Source organism: Meleagris gallopavo, chromosome 2 (assembly GCF_905368555.1).
Source record: "Meleagris gallopavo chromosome 2, MGAL_WU_HG_1.1, whole genome shotgun sequence".
Classification (NCBI taxonomy): domain Eukaryota; kingdom Metazoa; phylum Chordata; class Aves; order Galliformes; family Phasianidae; genus Meleagris; species Meleagris gallopavo.
Genome location: NC_139405.1, coordinates 46,826,801 through 46,843,998, shown reverse-complemented (window position 1 = coordinate 46,843,998; position 17,198 = coordinate 46,826,801). Strand labels below are relative to the sequence as shown.

Sequence of the window (17,198 nt, the reverse complement as noted above, 5' to 3'; positions counted from 1 at the left end):
GAACTGTGAAGTCTAGGAATAGGAAAGCGAAAACTTGATCATATATAAATGAAAGGGAAAATAGATGAATTCCATTTAGTTTTTTCACAAGTTTTGAGAAATATAACTGGAAAAATACATGCAAAAGATTATTTCTGAAGTATGACTGAAATTGGCATGGTAGTCAAGTAATAGGCTAAAGAAAAATAATAGAGCATTGATACATGGTAAACATATTTGTTCCACAAACATTTTTTGAAAACAGAATGTGCTGATGAATTTAAAAATACAGGTGACTAGGACTTTTGTTTTCTGTTAATCATGCATAGTGAAAAACATTAGGGGATATATGAGACAACATAAAATAGAAGAAAGTGGTCTTCACTATGACCCACTTGGGTTTTGAATTCAGAGGCAACAAAATTGAGCAGAAAGTATATCAACTATTTCTTGAATTCAAATACTGGAGCACAGAACCAAGACAAAAATCCTGCAGTTGTCAATGTATTTGACTCAACTATTGCAAAAATGTAGGAGAGGGGAAGAAAAATCTAAGATCCCCAGGTTCCTGCTAGGAATAGGATAAATGTGCTTAAAAGGAACAGAACCAAAATTGATAGATTTTGAATTTTAAAATGTCTTCTGGAGTAATTTATTCATTTCTAACATTGATTTAGGAGTAACAGAAAAACATTCAAATATGTGGAAGTAGTTACTGTGGGTTTTCTTGAAAAGCAAAAGATACTTGGAAAAACAACTACCCATTTAGCTTTAATAGCTTCTTTCAAATTAACACCTACTGGAAAAAGAATAAAATTCCCACTTTAATGATGTCTTTTAAGTAAGTAAAAAACATCCTGAGAATCAAATGTTTGCTTTCATCCTCCAGAGGTCTTCAAAAAGACACAAAATGTGTTTTAAAAAGGAAATAAGTTTTATTTCTAAAATATAATTCCACTTCGGCATTCATTTTCAGTACAAGTAATGGACATAAATAAAATGTTTAGAATGTAAGTGCTTGTGTGCCATTTTCTACTTTTTGCATTAATAACATTATTTCTGCCAACTAGAGGCAAAATAATTTTAATGTGAGGGGCTTCCCTCATATGGTAAAACTAAGGAGAAGATTTAAGCAAAGATTCTTCAAATGCTGTGGGAATTGAGCTCTGATTGATTCAACGAAAAATGTATAGTTAATAGCCTTTAGAGTGGTTTTAAGATGCAACCTATGAATAGGATTTGGTTATTGACATACCACTGATACCCAGGAAAACAATTATCACCACACACAAATTCTAAGTTGTACAAGAGCTACTCAGTTCCCTAATTCTCTTGCTGGCACTTAAAGGTATTGGCTTTAAAACCGTATTATCCCTGTAAGGCAATTATTATGCAATGCCTTCTGCTACTGAGAATGTGTACAATGAAAAAAATTCAACTGATAAAACAAACTTTAAGAAACCAAAGAATATGTATCTGGTTCTTAGGACTGGTTTGATCATGGTTATTTTAAACCAAAACTTCAGAAATACGGAGTAAGCAGCACCTGTTGATCAACGTTTGCTGACTTTATGAAGTGCAGTGAAAATGAGCATGCATTTGTCACAAACCTGACAATCCAGATCTAAGACTGTAATTAAACCTGTTATTAAAATTACCCTTGCTCAGTGCAGTGCACCAACTCAGTTTCTACCCACTCTACAGGACGAGACATGTATGTGTATATGCAAGAAAGCAGCTGGCTCTTGCTCACCTAGGTGGAGAACATTTTTCTCTAAGTTCAAAGAAGAAACTCAGGCAAATCATACTTGCTGTACCTGCTTTTAGACGAGATCCCTGTCGCAAAGTATTGCACTGATGACAGATGAAGAGTTTGTATTTGCTGCAGCAGTAACTCAACAGTTACTGATTTTTCAAAACCTCTCAACTGAGTTCTCAGAATTTCTGGATTCAGTAGTACCAGTTTTACAGCAACTGAATGTATATATACAAAACATTCCTACTGCCATAGGCAACCATTACGGAGGGAAAAATAGCAGCTATCATGTTACATATATACCTCTAGTGGGTTCTCTTGATTTTCATACCTTTATGTCTACAACTACTTTTACTTTCTAGGCTCACATCGTCTATATTTCTAGTCCTTACAGGATTAATTTTGCAGAGTTAAAAAATTTTGGAGAGCTATGAAAACCCAAATGTTTTCCTAATTCATATCATTTCTTGAAAATTCTCTTTGTTCCCAAATATCTACCAAAAGAAAAAATTGAAATATTACTTAGGGATCAATAGGGCACAGTTCCTACTGAGGAAAGACTGTCTCGACAAAGCCTCAGATTTCAAACACACACAGTGATGTAGCAAGCAGGCTAACCACAAAATGATTAGCAAAGCTGCAGCTGTGCACATGTGATGTACTTCCCATCGAGCATACCTGAATAATGCAGCTCAAGGTGCTCTGGGAAAGCAGTCTCTCCTGTAAGCTCAGCTTGGATACACCTTTCTCAAGATTTTTTCCTTCCATACTAATGAGTACAAGTTTTCCACTCCTTTTCCAGTGCATCTTAAAACATCTGAAAGGAATGTATCCATGCAATTTAAAAGGTGTATCTGGCTGAGATGAGGCTTTATCTGGCTGGGGCAGTGCCTGCAAAGGGAAGGAGACGGGGAATAGGGAAGGGAAAGGAAAAGTTTTCAGGGTCTCTCCTCTTTTGTCTTCAAGAGCAGTAGATCATGACTGCCTGCATGAGGAAGGCATTTCCTGACTGCAGCCTATAAACTAAGAGAAAAAAATCCACAAAAACTCAAAACTGTAACCAGGTAGATATGTACCCCAATTTCTTAAACCTTGAAGAAAATAGTAAGATGTTGTTCCCCTCTCTTTTATTATTTTCTGTCACTACTGGATGGACAAGGAAAAAAATCTGGTGAGGCAGAGAGGGGAGTAAGGGATGGGAGAGGAAAATTGAAGTTATTCTTGCATGCACCGAGGAGCACATGCAATTTCTGTAAGTCAGAAATTACATTGTCATGGCAAGCATCCCAGCATCAGTCAAGGGACTTATGGTATTAGAGGAAAAACATAAAAATCTGACCAAAACCGATGTGCGGAAATTCATCACGGTTAACTATTTCATATTCTCAAAGAGCCATTTTCTTATTTGTGTTTTTCTGTTCAGTGAAAGAAAGCAGACCAAACCTTTATGCTGACTATAACAGAATTAAGAGATATCTATTTTTTTGGAGGAGTACTCCCCAGAGAGGTGGTTGAGTCACCATCCCTGGATGTGTTTAAAAACCGTTTGGATATGGTGCGCAGGGACACGATATAGTGGAGGGTTGTTAGAGTAGTATGGTTAGGTTGTAGTTGGACTTGATGATCTTTAAGGTCTTTTCCAACCTGAGTGATTCTATGGTTCTATGATTTCTAATATATGTTGCAATACAGGAATCTGAGGCACTGTTTTTGCTCAATGAAAACAAAAAAGAAAATTAGTAATCTAAAAGGTTACTAATTAAACAGCTAGAAGAAAGTGATGAAGAAATTGAAAAGTACAGGCACAGGGAAAAAAGGAAAAAAAAACCACTATATTTTCAGCTGCGCTTTGAAATTAGCTGGTGAATAGATGCTTCAGATAGATAAAGGAGGGCTTCTCTTAAACAGAAGAAATTTTAGGCAGCCTTTGGTAGGACCCAAGTGCCTCAGATGCTATATGAGAAAGGTGAGATCAGACAAAGACTATGCTAAAGTCAGGCAACTTTGAAAAGGAGTGCCTTGCCAGAGACAGAGAAATATTTTAAACAGTTGCCACACATCTGTCTTGTTCACATAGAGCCACCTGCTCCCTACTACTGTCACCTACTGCTGCCAGCTGAGGTGTGAATGGAGGGTCTTCCTCTGGAAGAGATCTCTAAGTGTTTCCATCACCTTCACTCTGACAGCTCTCCTTGTTCCTGTGCTTCGAAGGAATCACATTAAGAAGGTCCTTTTCTTGTCTGCGGCATGTGGCAAAACCATTCCAATAACTCAAAGCAATCTGGCATCCATCTCATAGGAGCACAGGCATGGGGTGGATCCAGGTGTTTCACAGGCTTTTGCCTGCACAGCTCGCTGCCAAAGTCCAGGGGAAGGGACAATTAAACTGGATTTTATCTGCAATTTTCATGGGCTTGAAGGGACTATTTTAAGAGTAAAGTAAAGCAACTACAAAATCTTCCATAAAAATATCCTATCCTTATTAATTACTTTAATTTTCAATAGCAAAGCTGATAGCAAAAATGTGTATTTTCTGTGGATGACATTTTTTTTATTGCGAAACCTAAGTAACTTTTGACAAAAAATCGTGGCAAAACCACGTGCATAAGTGATTCATTGTTTATTTAATTACTCTTAACCTGTGAATTTGATGCTTCCCAGGACTTAGGCTTTTCATACTACTATGAGAATTAAAAATGCATTGAAATACTACAAGTTCTCACTGCATGAAAAGGTTACTTCTCTTCCACAGTCAAGAACAACTCTTTCTGGGTTTACAAACCTCTACTGGTTTGTATACATTGTGGAAACCCATTGAAGCAAACCTTGCTTTATTTCAGGACACTTATAGGAGGATTAGCCCTGATTTTCCCAATCAATTGAATACTTCTCTCCCAATGCTTTTTGGAAGGACTCCTCAGAGACCACAGTTTGGGCTTCTCTTTCCATTTCCAAAGGGAACTCTCACCCTTGACTTTGCTTCACTTCTTTTCTTTGGCAAATATTTTAGGTAAGCATGCTGTTAACTCTTTAAATAAAGATGCCAGCCACACCTAACGGTGGCCAGATATGGCATGTTCAACACGGTTGAGGTGCTATAAAGAGCTGGGCAAGATTTAATAAACGTTGTGACTTCACTCATTAAGCCTACAGCAAGGAGTGATCAGGACATGCCATAAGTCATCCTTCATCTTGACTCTGAGTTTGTAGGAGAACAATGAATGGGGAAATATTAAATAGAGCTCAAAGATAGTGTATGTCTAAGAAAGCAGAGATACTATATTGATTTGAAGATAAGGAGGACAGCATGACATCTTGGTTTTTTGCACGAGTTTTGAATGTAGCAGGGGCACAGGTGCTCACAAAGAATTTCACCTCCGCGTTCCTGAAAATAGGGCTTATATATCTGGAAGTGGATAAGAACTCAGTTCTTTCTCTTTTGCTTTGAGTATCATTGTTAAAAGAAACATAGGGTTTCCCCTGATGAGGTAAAAATTTACATGAGGTGGGCAGCGCCTTCCCAGGGATGGTAAAGAAATTGAGCATCTGTGAGGGCCTACAGCTCTGTTTTGTTACGGGATTGCTGCTGAACAGTGCTTAAAAAAATAAAAAAAGCACACACAAATTGTATTGTTCATCTCACATAGAAATGTCTGCTGCAGCCAGGAGAAACTAAATGACTTATCCCGGTACCTTTATGCGTGTCAATGTCTAACTTTTTAATCACAGCCTCCCTGTTATATGGAAATTAAGAACAGTGTAATTTCCCAGTAATTACCAGAAATATACACATTTTCCAACAGGGTGACATTGTGTAATGAATTCCCTTGTCGAGAGAAAAAAAAGACAAAACATATCTTACTTGTCTGAGGAGGCAAAGCGATAGATTTGTCATGAGGGTAATCATCTATAAAAAAAAATCCGCTATTATCAACTTCCTGAATTTCTGAGAAGGAATTCATTTACCGCCTGAGCCAATAATGAACATTTTTCTTCTATTCATCATCTTCAGTTATTTTCTCTCTTGAGATTAATTTATCACTAACTACTAAACCCAAGAAATAAAAAATAGGCAGCATCCCCTTTTGAAATGATGTCTTAGAAGACTATTAAATCAAGAGGCAAAAATGGATTTCAGGGATGTATGTTAGACATTCTTGTAACAGCCATAGGTTTTTCACAGGGGATCTGCACCACCAGTTCAGTGAAGGTAAGTTCATTCTCTGACAGTGGGAAATCACAAACAGTAATTTGTTTTTTTCAGATAACACTAGCAACAAAAGGAACGAAATAGCAGAAATAATGAGATCAAAGGTACTCTGAAGTGCTATTCATGTTGCAGGAATTAGTCCAGGCTGATAGGTCAAGCACATCTAAAACCTAAAATAGCCCACTATAAGGTGGGTCATGCAAATGCCTCAAGTCTTGCAAACCCTGCAGCCTCTGCAGAACTTCAGCCCTGCCACAGTTCTGCTTGGGGCACTGACTGACTGCTCAGTGCACCTGGGACACCAAGTGACAGCCATGCCAGGGGGAATTTCCCCAGATGCCTTCTTGCAGTACAATGAGGCCTGAGGCTTCCCCAAGGAGCTTGGACTCCTTTTGCTCAGCTTTCCCTGCTGCTGGCATCCCTGCCCTTCATACGAGCAAAAAAACAGAGCACTTCTGAGGGGGAAAGAAGCAAGACACAGAATTTACACTTTAAAAAACCCTTCCCCTGTAAGATTCTGCTCTTGCATTCTCTTATATCCCTACACTACATTTTCCAGCAAAATGAGCTGTCATACTATCAGCCTGTGAAAACACAGGAAAGAAGATCCCTAACAGACAGGTAACAGAAGGAACAGCACCTTCCTCCTTACTTTGTAGTAGGACGGAATGAATTCCTTCTTACCTCATTTCTTGCCCAATTTTTGCTGGCATGCCAGGGAAAAACCTGTATGCACAATCACTGTTGGAACTGCCTACTAATGGGCTTGCTGTTGCAAGATCATTGCATAAGCACATTCAGGTCACTGACTTGGGTCCTGGCAAGACTCTGTGGGGAAACCACTGAGCCTAACAACCTGGAGAGACTTCTGAAAAGTTTTGCTCCTGTGACTGCAGGACACTAGGATTCACTTGAAAGTACAGGTTTCTTACACTCTTTCTGTATCTTCCACATAGTCCCACTGGGATGCTGCCCTGCTTGCTCTAACTTGCTAGGCTAAAGGAAGTGTATGGAATTTGAGAGAGATTACTGTCTTAGATTCAAGCTTGTTGGTTCCAAGCCAAAAATGCAGGCACTTACAAAGCAAAATGATTTTAGCAAGTAAGGCCGACTGTGCATCAGAGACTCAATTTCTTCAGCTCACATAGCCGATAGCAAGCACAGACACCCTATGATTTATTTCCAAAGCCAGGGGGCAGCGAAAAGGAATGAGTGTAAATTTAATCCTACATTTGGCCAGTTATGCTACTTACTTTTTCTGTTTTTATGGAGTCAATGCTACAAAACAGTTCTTATGGATGTCCCCCTCAGCTAAGCCAATACAGCGGCTTTCCCTGATATGTGAAGCTCATAGCTTTCCTGCTCAGGCAGCAGGGACATCTTTCAATAACAAATTCTCATCTCATTGTGGCGTGGAGAGCAGAACTGGAGGAGGAGCAGAGGCATCAACATCTGGTATTAATGGCACCACATCATGTCGCAGGTCAGCAAAGCAATTTTATTCACATGGAGATTCCTTGACACTGATTGCTCTAACACAGTGCTGCCAACAAGCCCAGCTATCCCTAGGCAGCAGCCTTGCAGTAAATAATCCCAGCTGTTTCTAGAACTTTACATAGTGGGTATTGAAATGGATTCTCTGCTTAACATAGCAGACAGCTAAAAAGAACAAAGCATGAAATCAAATTCCATCAATCCCTTAAACTTGTTTATGCAATCCATTGTTACTGCTCATAGAATAGCTTTGGCAGGCAAAGGCCATGAGAAAACGTAAGCTAAGTTTTTACAGACTAATTTTCCCAGCTGCCATTTTTGTCGTCAGTTTTTCATGGCGATTTCTCTTCATGCAGCTTCAAGTATAACCCAGGCAGAGCCGCATTGATTCAGGAAAGCTAAAGCAATTTGTCTATTCTAGTGAAGCAGAAATGGGGTAGGAGACAGTACCTATCACAGTTTTTCAGTTAAGAATATGTTAGAAGCTCTTTCCTTTAGCCCTGATGTAGATGAAGGCTGCGCTTATGGGCTTCCCATACAAACATTTCTGGTAATTCCATCTATCTCTGGCAAATGAGATGAAATTCACATTGAGGAGCATGTTCCCCAGTAACGCCTTCATTCACATTTAAAGGAGTTGACTCAGCACATGAATTATGGAATCACAGCTACCTGCTGCCATATCACAGCCTGCAGATTATAAAGGAGGTTTTTCATTAACTGTAAGTATCATTGCTTGGGCTCTGCAATAAAGAGATTTGATTTTCATTTACCTGGAGCCCCATTTTATTTATACACTGACCTGGCTGGCACATGTGATGTGCACTACAGTTCATCACAAGTGTTCAGTTCTGTGGGACAGCAGTGAGATTCCTTCCTCAACTCCCCCCCGCTCACTGCACAGCCATGGAAAAGCAACTCTAAGCAATTGTGGCAACAGAGCATCTGTCACATGTGGGGAAATGAGCAGAAGCTGCTCACTTTACTACAGTTCATGTGGTAAACTGTAGTCTGAGATGGAGAGCTGCTTACATCAAGCAGAGGGAAGAAAACTATTTAAGTCAAAAACATTTCTGCGTAAGACTACCAGAAAGGCATCCAAATTAAAGGGTTGTTTGCAACTATTGAAGCAGTGAGGTTTGGGACTGCCAGCACAGTTACCACCAGAAGGTTCCTTTCAGTCCTTTTGTTTCTATGGTATCTGTAGCCCTGACATGAAAAATCCCCAGTGATGCAGGAGTACTTACAGATTTTAGAAAACACAATGTGAAATAACAGAAGTCATTATATGCTGTCAGGCAATTAATCTAGCTTAATTTTAAGGCATTTAAATGAGAAAGCTCCACTGTAACACTGAACACTGCAAGATAGCAAGAATGCTTGTATTCACACCCCCATTTCAAGGCACTGCTAAGTAGGGTGAAGTCCAGTGGGTTTTATTTACCAGCAAAGCTTCATGGGAGATAAAACATCCACTGCAGGAAAGTTGTAATTCTGTTTTGCTAATGAGCATTGTTAGATTGCCGTGCAACAGCAAGAATATGACTGAGGAATATCCCCCCTGAACATTTCATCCTCCCTGGAATATGCCTTCACGAGATAAGTCATAATAAATACAGTGTATCAATTGTCTGAGCCTTTGGGAAAGGACAGGTACAGGAACAACTCGGTGCAGACAGACGAGAACCATGGCTCTACAGACCTGCTGACAAGCATAGAAATGGCAAAGGTTTAAATGCCATTTCCAATCAGAGCTCTGTAGCTAAAGGACCAGGTATGTAAACCAGCTCTATAGTATCCTCAAATTGTTCTCTTGCTGTTGACAGGAATGACTGACAGTGGTAAGTCACCTACTACAAAGCCTGATATAACAACTCAGAAATTCATCAAAACGCAAAATGCCCAGCAGAAAAACACCCACAAAAAAGAGGTTCCAAATGGCAACTGACAGGAGCCCCAGATGGCTGATATTGGCAGGAAAATGTAAAAGGTACACGTACTGTGGAATTAAAGGATAAGCATGCCAGCAACATCAGGTGACCCATGTTTCAAAGGTCTAAAGACTACTTGGTTTCATTCTTCTAGAATTCAACTAGAAACTTCTCATCTATTGATTATAAGGGTTGACTGATTTTCTTTTAAGGGAATTAAGAGTATGATTCACATTTTCGGTTTGCTGAACACCAACCAGAATGTCCTTCTTCTCTCCCATGTGGATAGCGGTCATCTAATACAGATTCTCTATAAGCACATGAAAGTAAAAAATAAAACATGAGAAGACTGAAATCAAGCTGTCAAAGCTCTCCTCACTACCTAATCATGTTAAAAAAAATAAAATGAAGAAGATCCAACAGTTTCCAAGAAGAGTGATAAAGAGAATGTTGAGGGGTAAATTGGAATATCTGGAATACATCTGTGGACATGTACTTTGTCATTCACTACTCAGTGCATCTCTAGCTCAGAAAAAAAATACTTCTCTTACACAGCAGCAGCTGTTATTGTTTGGATTGTAAATAGTCATAAGCCATATGGCACAAGAAAAAGACTTCACACTTTCTCACTTAGACAAATATTATTATTACAAAGCATAAACACATCAATATATGCGTCTTTTCTCTGGGGAAGCAGATAGCCTTCAACCTGATTCTAGGGAAGTTACCAGATTCCAGACAAGCAGCTTACCTGTAAATATTTGATTTGGATTTTCAGAATTTGGATAATTTAACAGAAAATAAGTGCAGGTGTGCAGTAGTAATGGTTTCAATTCAACAGACAGAATGAAAAAGAAATGCAAAATACAAATCAACGTAGTTAAATGGGAGTGAGAATTAGCCAGAAGGGAAAAAATTTTTTTCCATAATAACTGCAAATAGAATGCATTTCAGTATGTTCTGCTGTCTACCATCTAACTACATAAAATGCAGTAGGACCACAGCATAACGTGCAAATGGATCAGCAGTTCCTGCATGCTTGTGGATTTGAACTTTCCACGTAGTCAGCAATGGGTAAACCATTTTGGATGTAGATGTATTGCACGTAGACAAGAGCAGGCCTCTCAAAAATGCTGGGGACCTCTGCTTGGCAAGAGAAGCTGACTATGATCAGCGTTTTGAGGACTTGGGATGTGGAGAAGATGAAGACCAACCACATCTGAGATGGCAGAAAGCCTGCTGAGTTCAAAAGAAGGGTTACTTTCTCTTCACAATTCCTACTGTGTATCTTAAATTCATATTTAAAACCTACTAGTGTTTTTGTTATATCATTTTTTAGATTACTTTTGCTTTAGCGCTTTTCATTTTAAGGAAAGAGCGATTCCCTTCCCAATTGTATGGTGAAGATGGCAACCCCCATAGCTAACTTAGAGTTTTGCAGAGCCAAGTTTTTGAACTACATCCCCAAGAATCTTAGCAGAGTGACACTGGACTTGCCAACAGCACACACCTGCACACATCCTGTTGCTATGATAAGGCAGAACTAAACCCACTGAACCCTGACCTGACAACTAACAAGCATTTAGGACTCTCCTCTCAGTGTATTTCAAACGCTACATCAACGCTAACTTCAGACAGCAATAATTTCATTTATATTACGAACCTTCCCTTCACTAGGCAGTTAAGTTGGTAACTAGCTGCAGAGAAGATGAAATGCTCCACCACGTGGACATAACCGCAAGCCCACCAGATGGACATCCTGCAGAAGGGCTCTGGAGACCTCCCACATTCACCAGCACTTGCTGGGAGTCATGGCACATGCCCAACCAGGAGCTACAGGAAGTTTACTTGAGCATGTCATTTCAAGAGACTGGAAATACAACAGACGAAAGTTTTCATTGTATTTTCTTCATGAAGAGTTGGTAAAGCTGATCCCTGGGCACCGGGCTCTGCTCTCGGTAGAGAGTGCTGAGAGAAGAGCAGATCACAGGCAAGAGATCATGGCAGAGCTCCTCATATGGGAGACAGACAGGAAAATGTCGCTCCAAGGCCAGAAGAGACTAAGCTGCTCTCTCAGCTTTTAAGAAACATTGCAACCAGTTACCAAGTCATTAAGGAGAAATACTTCCAAAGCTGCCATGGACAAAAGGTCATTCAAAATTTTTGTGAAGGTAATGAACTGAAATATAGAATGGCCTGGGTTCAGAGGGACCTCAAGGATCACCTATTTCAAGGTTCACCAACCCCCCGCCATGGGCAGGGCTGCCACCCACAGTCCCATCCAACCTGGCCTTGAATGCCTCCAGGGATGGGACAGTCACAACTTGTCTTGAAAGAAGGCAACTTCCCCACATGGAATGTGCTCAGTGTATATGTTCAGGCAACCACAGCGTTTGTGTTTACCAACAGAAATCCTGGTTTATGACTAATTTGCAGGACCATGGCCTAGAGGTTCAACAGGATTTCACTTTTACTTGCAAAACTGCTGTCAGAAGCTGGTGACTTCTGAACAAATCATATACACAAGACAGTGAAATGAAGAACTCTATAGCTTGTAAACGTGAACTGAAATATGGGGAAAGATCTGCATCACTCATAGTCTTCTAAAATACAACTTGTTTATGTAGTCCTACATCTTCTGCAGTTAGACAAAAGGCTTAATTTAGTTAAAAAAAAAAAAAAAGAAAGAAAGAAAAAGAAGAAAATACAAATAAGTCTTCTCAAATCGGAACACGTTTTATATTAATTACTCTCTCCCAACAGCCACGCTGTCCACGGAAGAAAGAGCCTCTGGTGGTTGGAGTGGTATCATCAAAGACTAAATACACTGGTGGGTAAGAATCATAGGTGCCCTGCTGAGTAGAGAGAGATTATAAAAATATTAAGAATATGGGAAAAAATGCTGTGGATAGGGTACCTCACCTCATGAATAAGGTACAATTCACTTTGTAAGAAAGAGTAGTCACATTGCCTGTACAGTGGCTTCCTGAAGCTCATGTACACGTGCCCATGGCAGAGCCCGAGGAGATAAGCCAGACGCATTGATTATACGCTTCACCAACTAGATCAGGCTGCCTTTCTCCCTCAGAAAAATGTGTACCTTACATTACTTTAAAAAACCTCCAGCTGATTTTTTCCTTTCATCCGGCTAATATGAATGTCCTGATTACCATCAGCAACAAGAGAAGGCACAATAAAGTTTTCTTGTCCTAACCTGCAGCTATGCATCTAGTTACCTCCCTATACTTAAGCACTAAGTATTTGTCTGGGCTTTTTATTCCTACGGGTACAGACTATGAATTTGATTAATACTATTTTTAATTAAAAAAAAACAAACAAACAAAAAAAAACATTACTAACTTCAGATGAAATTAATAATTCAATAACCAAAAGTATCATTTGTATTGTGATGGCAGAGGAAAAAAAGAAGAAAAAAAGAAACAAAAGAAAATGGCTACTTATGGAACATGCAGAACACAGTTAGTACAGAGAATGCAGTTTCCAGGAAGACAATCATCACAATTAGTCATTCGAAAACTTTTTGTCTCATGGGAAGTAAATCAGTATTTATTTTCATTTTCCCTTTTTCTCCAAAGAAAAAAACCCAAACAACTTATATGTAGCAATACCACAAATGATTTGAAAAGCTCAGTCAGTCTTCTGTTAAAAGCAGCTGCTCAAACAAAATACATCTATTCAATCAGCTGACATGTTTCCCTTTCGGAAGAAGTTGTAATAACTGGCTGTATCTCGATATTAACACAGAATTCACATTCTGATTTCTCATGGAACACGACAGCGAGCGTGCCTGCCACTATCTCACCCCTTCTTTAATCAGTACGTTCTGTTTTCCCCTTAATGAAAAACATGTAGCCCCGCAGTCAGAACACCAAAACCTCTTCCATCTTAGTTTGCAGAAACTGCTGAATAAAAGGCAGAACAAAAATAAGCCCCCGTTCCCCACTCACATGGCTTACTCACCATCACTTTATTCCAAAACTCAGTTTCACGTGAAAATTGATCCATAACAATGAAATTATTGCTTCCTTCTCAGGAGGATCGCTCCGATCATTTAAATTACTGAACGAAGAAAAGCAAACATTGTGCTCCACAGAGCACTCTAAACACACACTGTTGTTTTTGCTGATGCAACGAAGCTGCTAAGCAGACGAGTTTGAGAGCAAGCTGGGCAGTGGCATTTTCCTTATGATTCAAAAGTGAAGTATGCCTCAGCTAACTGAATGCTTGCACAATGTATAATAAAGAAACTCAAGAATTCATACATGTCTCCAACATATTCATTTGTGAAACTTCAACTCGCATTACCATCTATAACTCTGCCACACCTCAGAAATGACGTGCCAAATGCAAACTTTTACTGGGTGCTATGTGCAGCCAAAAGAAAGATAGCTTCCAGCCAGAGTCTTGCCTTTGGAAGTCTCTGAAGTGCAAGTCCCTGAGGTGTATGAGGTTACATTATACGTGCGGAACGTAAGTGCAGATTGATGCTTGCTGTGCACACAAGTATCATCGAGGTCATCCTAAGCGACGTGTCAAAAATATCTACTCTGCCACAATGCCTTACTGATTAATATACTAAAACCACTGTGATAGAAAGAGGGTACAAAAAATTATTTAAATCCACTTAAATTAATTAAAAAAAAAAAAAGCACAGAAGAATTCACAGTGCTTTTTTCTTACTTTTCTTTTGGAGAAGTAGGGATAACGCAACCCAGGGACCATCCAAATGCTGCAACTGCTTTCCTATCTATATATATTTGAACCCTCCTGTGTGTGAGGGGCTTACGTGACAGCTCTCTGCAGCAAGGGGAAGGTTTGGGGACATGGGGGGAGTGGGAATAGCAATTACGCTGTTTCATATCTGTTAGCTGGGATAGCAAAAATCATCGTTTCTTTTATCTACCTAACTTGAAAGCTTTCAGCAAATTGCCTTCAAGGATGAAGCTTGAGAAGGCTCAAAAGCAAGTCTCAGACTGAGAATACCACCCACAAATGCTCCCGCAGACCTCTACGTGGCCATCACACCTTCACGAGGGTCCGCAGCCCTTTCCCTTTGTTAAGGGAAGGCTTTTCCGAAGTCTCTCTCCGGCGGGCGGGGGAAACCCGGGCCCCCTCTGCCGGCGGGCGAGCGGCACTGGCGGCCCGGTCCTGTTCAGTTCCCCGCCTCCCTCCGGCGGTACGGCCCTACCGGGACCCTCTGCTGGGGTGAAACGCCCGCACGCTGTGGCCTCAGAGATGTCGTTTAACACACCGATCGACATCTACAGAATGATGACAAAAACATCCACTGATCTGACTTCAGATTGCCCGAGTCTGTGCCACCCCCGAGCAAAACGGGATAAATTTAAACGCGGCTTTAATCAGCACTTAACTCCCGGTTAATCGCTTCAGCGTTCCCCTCATGCAAACAAAACGGAATAAAACAGGACGCCGATCATCCTGTATCTGTCCAGAAATAAATAACCAGAAAGGATGTTGTGCAGCAATAAATCTATTATTAGTGCTTTTCAAGCTCTTTGATTTGTAAAAGCTAGCAAACTGTTCCTTATCAGCACGCGTGCTTTTCCTGCTCTGTTCTGTGACTTCTGCAAGTTGGCAGATGACTGTAATTCTCCTGGCATTTGGTGAGACACAGACATCTTTGTCCTGCTGAAAGCGATCCTGAACCCTCCGGGCTTTCCAGTCACAACCAGGATGTCTCCACTGCTCCGTCTGTTATGAATGCCATACAATTTGCCCAACAGGATGGAAACGTGTCCCGTGGCTGAGCTCTGCGCTGAGCTCTCAACAATTTCGTAGAGCCATTCCTCTACCACAATAACATTACTTTATTTTACTTAGTCATTTACACTGAGGAGCACTTGGATCTGTAATGGAATTTGAATTCCACAGAAATTTTCAATCAAATTTCCAGAGGAAAGAAGTGTCTCGCCACATTTGCCTTGCCTTATATCAGCTCTTTCAAAAATTGGAGAATTTCAGCAGTTAGAAATACCGTGCAGAAAAATCATGGCAAAAACGCTAAGTGATTGAGTTGCTGGTTTTGTATTTATCCTTGGAGGTGAAGAAGGTGAAAAAGAAGAGCAAAGAATGAGCGATGGCAGCTTGCGTTCTACTGATAGAGCTGGCAAGGGAAACCACAGAGGTGAAATGGCACGCACTAAACCTCTCTTTAAAAAAGTCTGCCTTTTTCTTTTTTTTTCTTTTCCCCTCCCTTGATTCTGATGCTGCAGAACACAAAATCTTCCACCAGGATCATAATAAACATCTATCAAAGATCTCTCTTTGCTACCTTAAGAGAAGGCCAAATAATTCAGAGACCAGTTGAAGTTCAATTACATTTTTCTGCAGTAAGCCAGAAAAAGGTGAAAAGTAAATCACCTTTACATACCCTTCCTGAAGTTCTTTTATATTGATCCCCTCAGAAAACATAGCTTCAACATTTTCACATGTCCATCATCTAGCTCCCGGCCTTTGCCTGTACCAGGCAGAAACTCCCCAACTTTACATTTTAATTTCAGTACTATGTAAATAGCTATGTGTTTAAATCATGTGCTTGTGAATAATTTCTTGTAGATATTATTCCTCAACCCGTCAGCATACTTTACATGCTTTGATTTGTGAGAAAGATTCTGAGGTTTGGCTCCTGTGACAATGATAGCAGATTCTGTTTTCAACGCCCTATCTCTGAAGCAGACCTCAGCACAGCAGTGCAACACTAATGCCATGCATTCACCACAGAAGGCCAGCAGCTCACTGGGGCTGGGGGCCTCCTGTGCTCACTGGGGTCCCACAGCAGATTTCCCTTATCCCAGGTGTCCAGGACAACCCACTGTGATGCCACTGTACCAAATGCAACAAGCGTGGGTTTTTTAGCCCAAGAACTTAAAGCAATTAATTCTCTAGCATCTTCATTCCCACCTGACAAGGCAGAAGAAGATTTCACTTCTCTTTTACTTGTCTTTTCCAACATGAAATAAGGTTGCAGATGAACTTTTATTGACTTGAGCTGGCACAGAGGTCCATCAACCTGGAGGCTAGGATCTAAAGTAAAGATATCCGAACTGCTGACACAAGTCTGCGCTTTGGCTGATATGACAGTTAATCACTTTGGACTTTGCTAAATGTGAATTCGGTGAATGAGATTCTGTGTTCCTGTCTCCTGTTTCCACACTGCTGTGGCTGCTGACATTGCTCACCTCACGTCTGGTTTTTAAACTCTTGACAGCTGTTACTGCTAACATTTCTAGAACCAGTCAAGCTGAATACTGATTTAAAAAAGAAAACAGAATCACAGAATCATAAAGTTCGGAAAAGACCACTAAGATCACCTAATCCAACTATTAACCCATCACCACCATACCACTAATCATGTCCCTCACTCCACATTGATCCTGTTCTTGAAAATCTCCAGGGATGGTGACTATTGCACATAGCAAACTTTCCCCAAATACACTGACTCCCTGGGCATGGCCAGAGCCTGTCATGGACAGGGCAACACCCAACACTGTCACTGAAAGCAATGAATGAGGGCTTTACCATCGGTGTGAGGACTGCCAGCATTCTGGTTGCTCCTTGCCTGTGTTATGACAGTTGATCACACCTCCTGCTCTGAGCTGGACAAAGTTACTCTGGGATGTGTCATTGGTAATTTGATCTTCTTTGTTCTCATGGTCTCCATCAGCTGAGGAGCATTGAGTACCAGGAGCCCAACTCCAATTAACAGCATGAGAAACTTGGCATCCTCCCTCTTCTGCTTCATGCGCGGATGGGTGCTGTCAGGTCAAAGCCTTATCTGCAGCAGTGC

At 40.5% G+C, this 17,198-nt stretch overlaps 1 protein-coding gene across 4 annotated transcripts in view; it reads right to left on the bottom strand.

Moving 5' to 3' along the window:
* The window catches only part of SASH1 (SAM and SH3 domain containing 1), a 516,773-nt gene that overhangs the window by 177,436 nt on the left and 322,139 nt on the right, over positions 1 to 17,198 (bottom strand). The window contains exon 1 of one of the 4 annotated variants that reach the window (XM_085216999.1): positions 13,352 to 13,495. The exons of the other annotated variants lie outside the window; for them this stretch is intronic. Within the exon in view, the coding sequence (XP_085073125.1) occupies positions 13,352 to 13,396 (45 nt within the window). The 5' untranslated portion in view covers positions 13,397 to 13,495. Of the gene's footprint in view, positions 1 to 13,351; positions 13,496 to 17,198 lie in introns of those variants that run through there. 4 annotated transcript variants of the gene reach the window in all.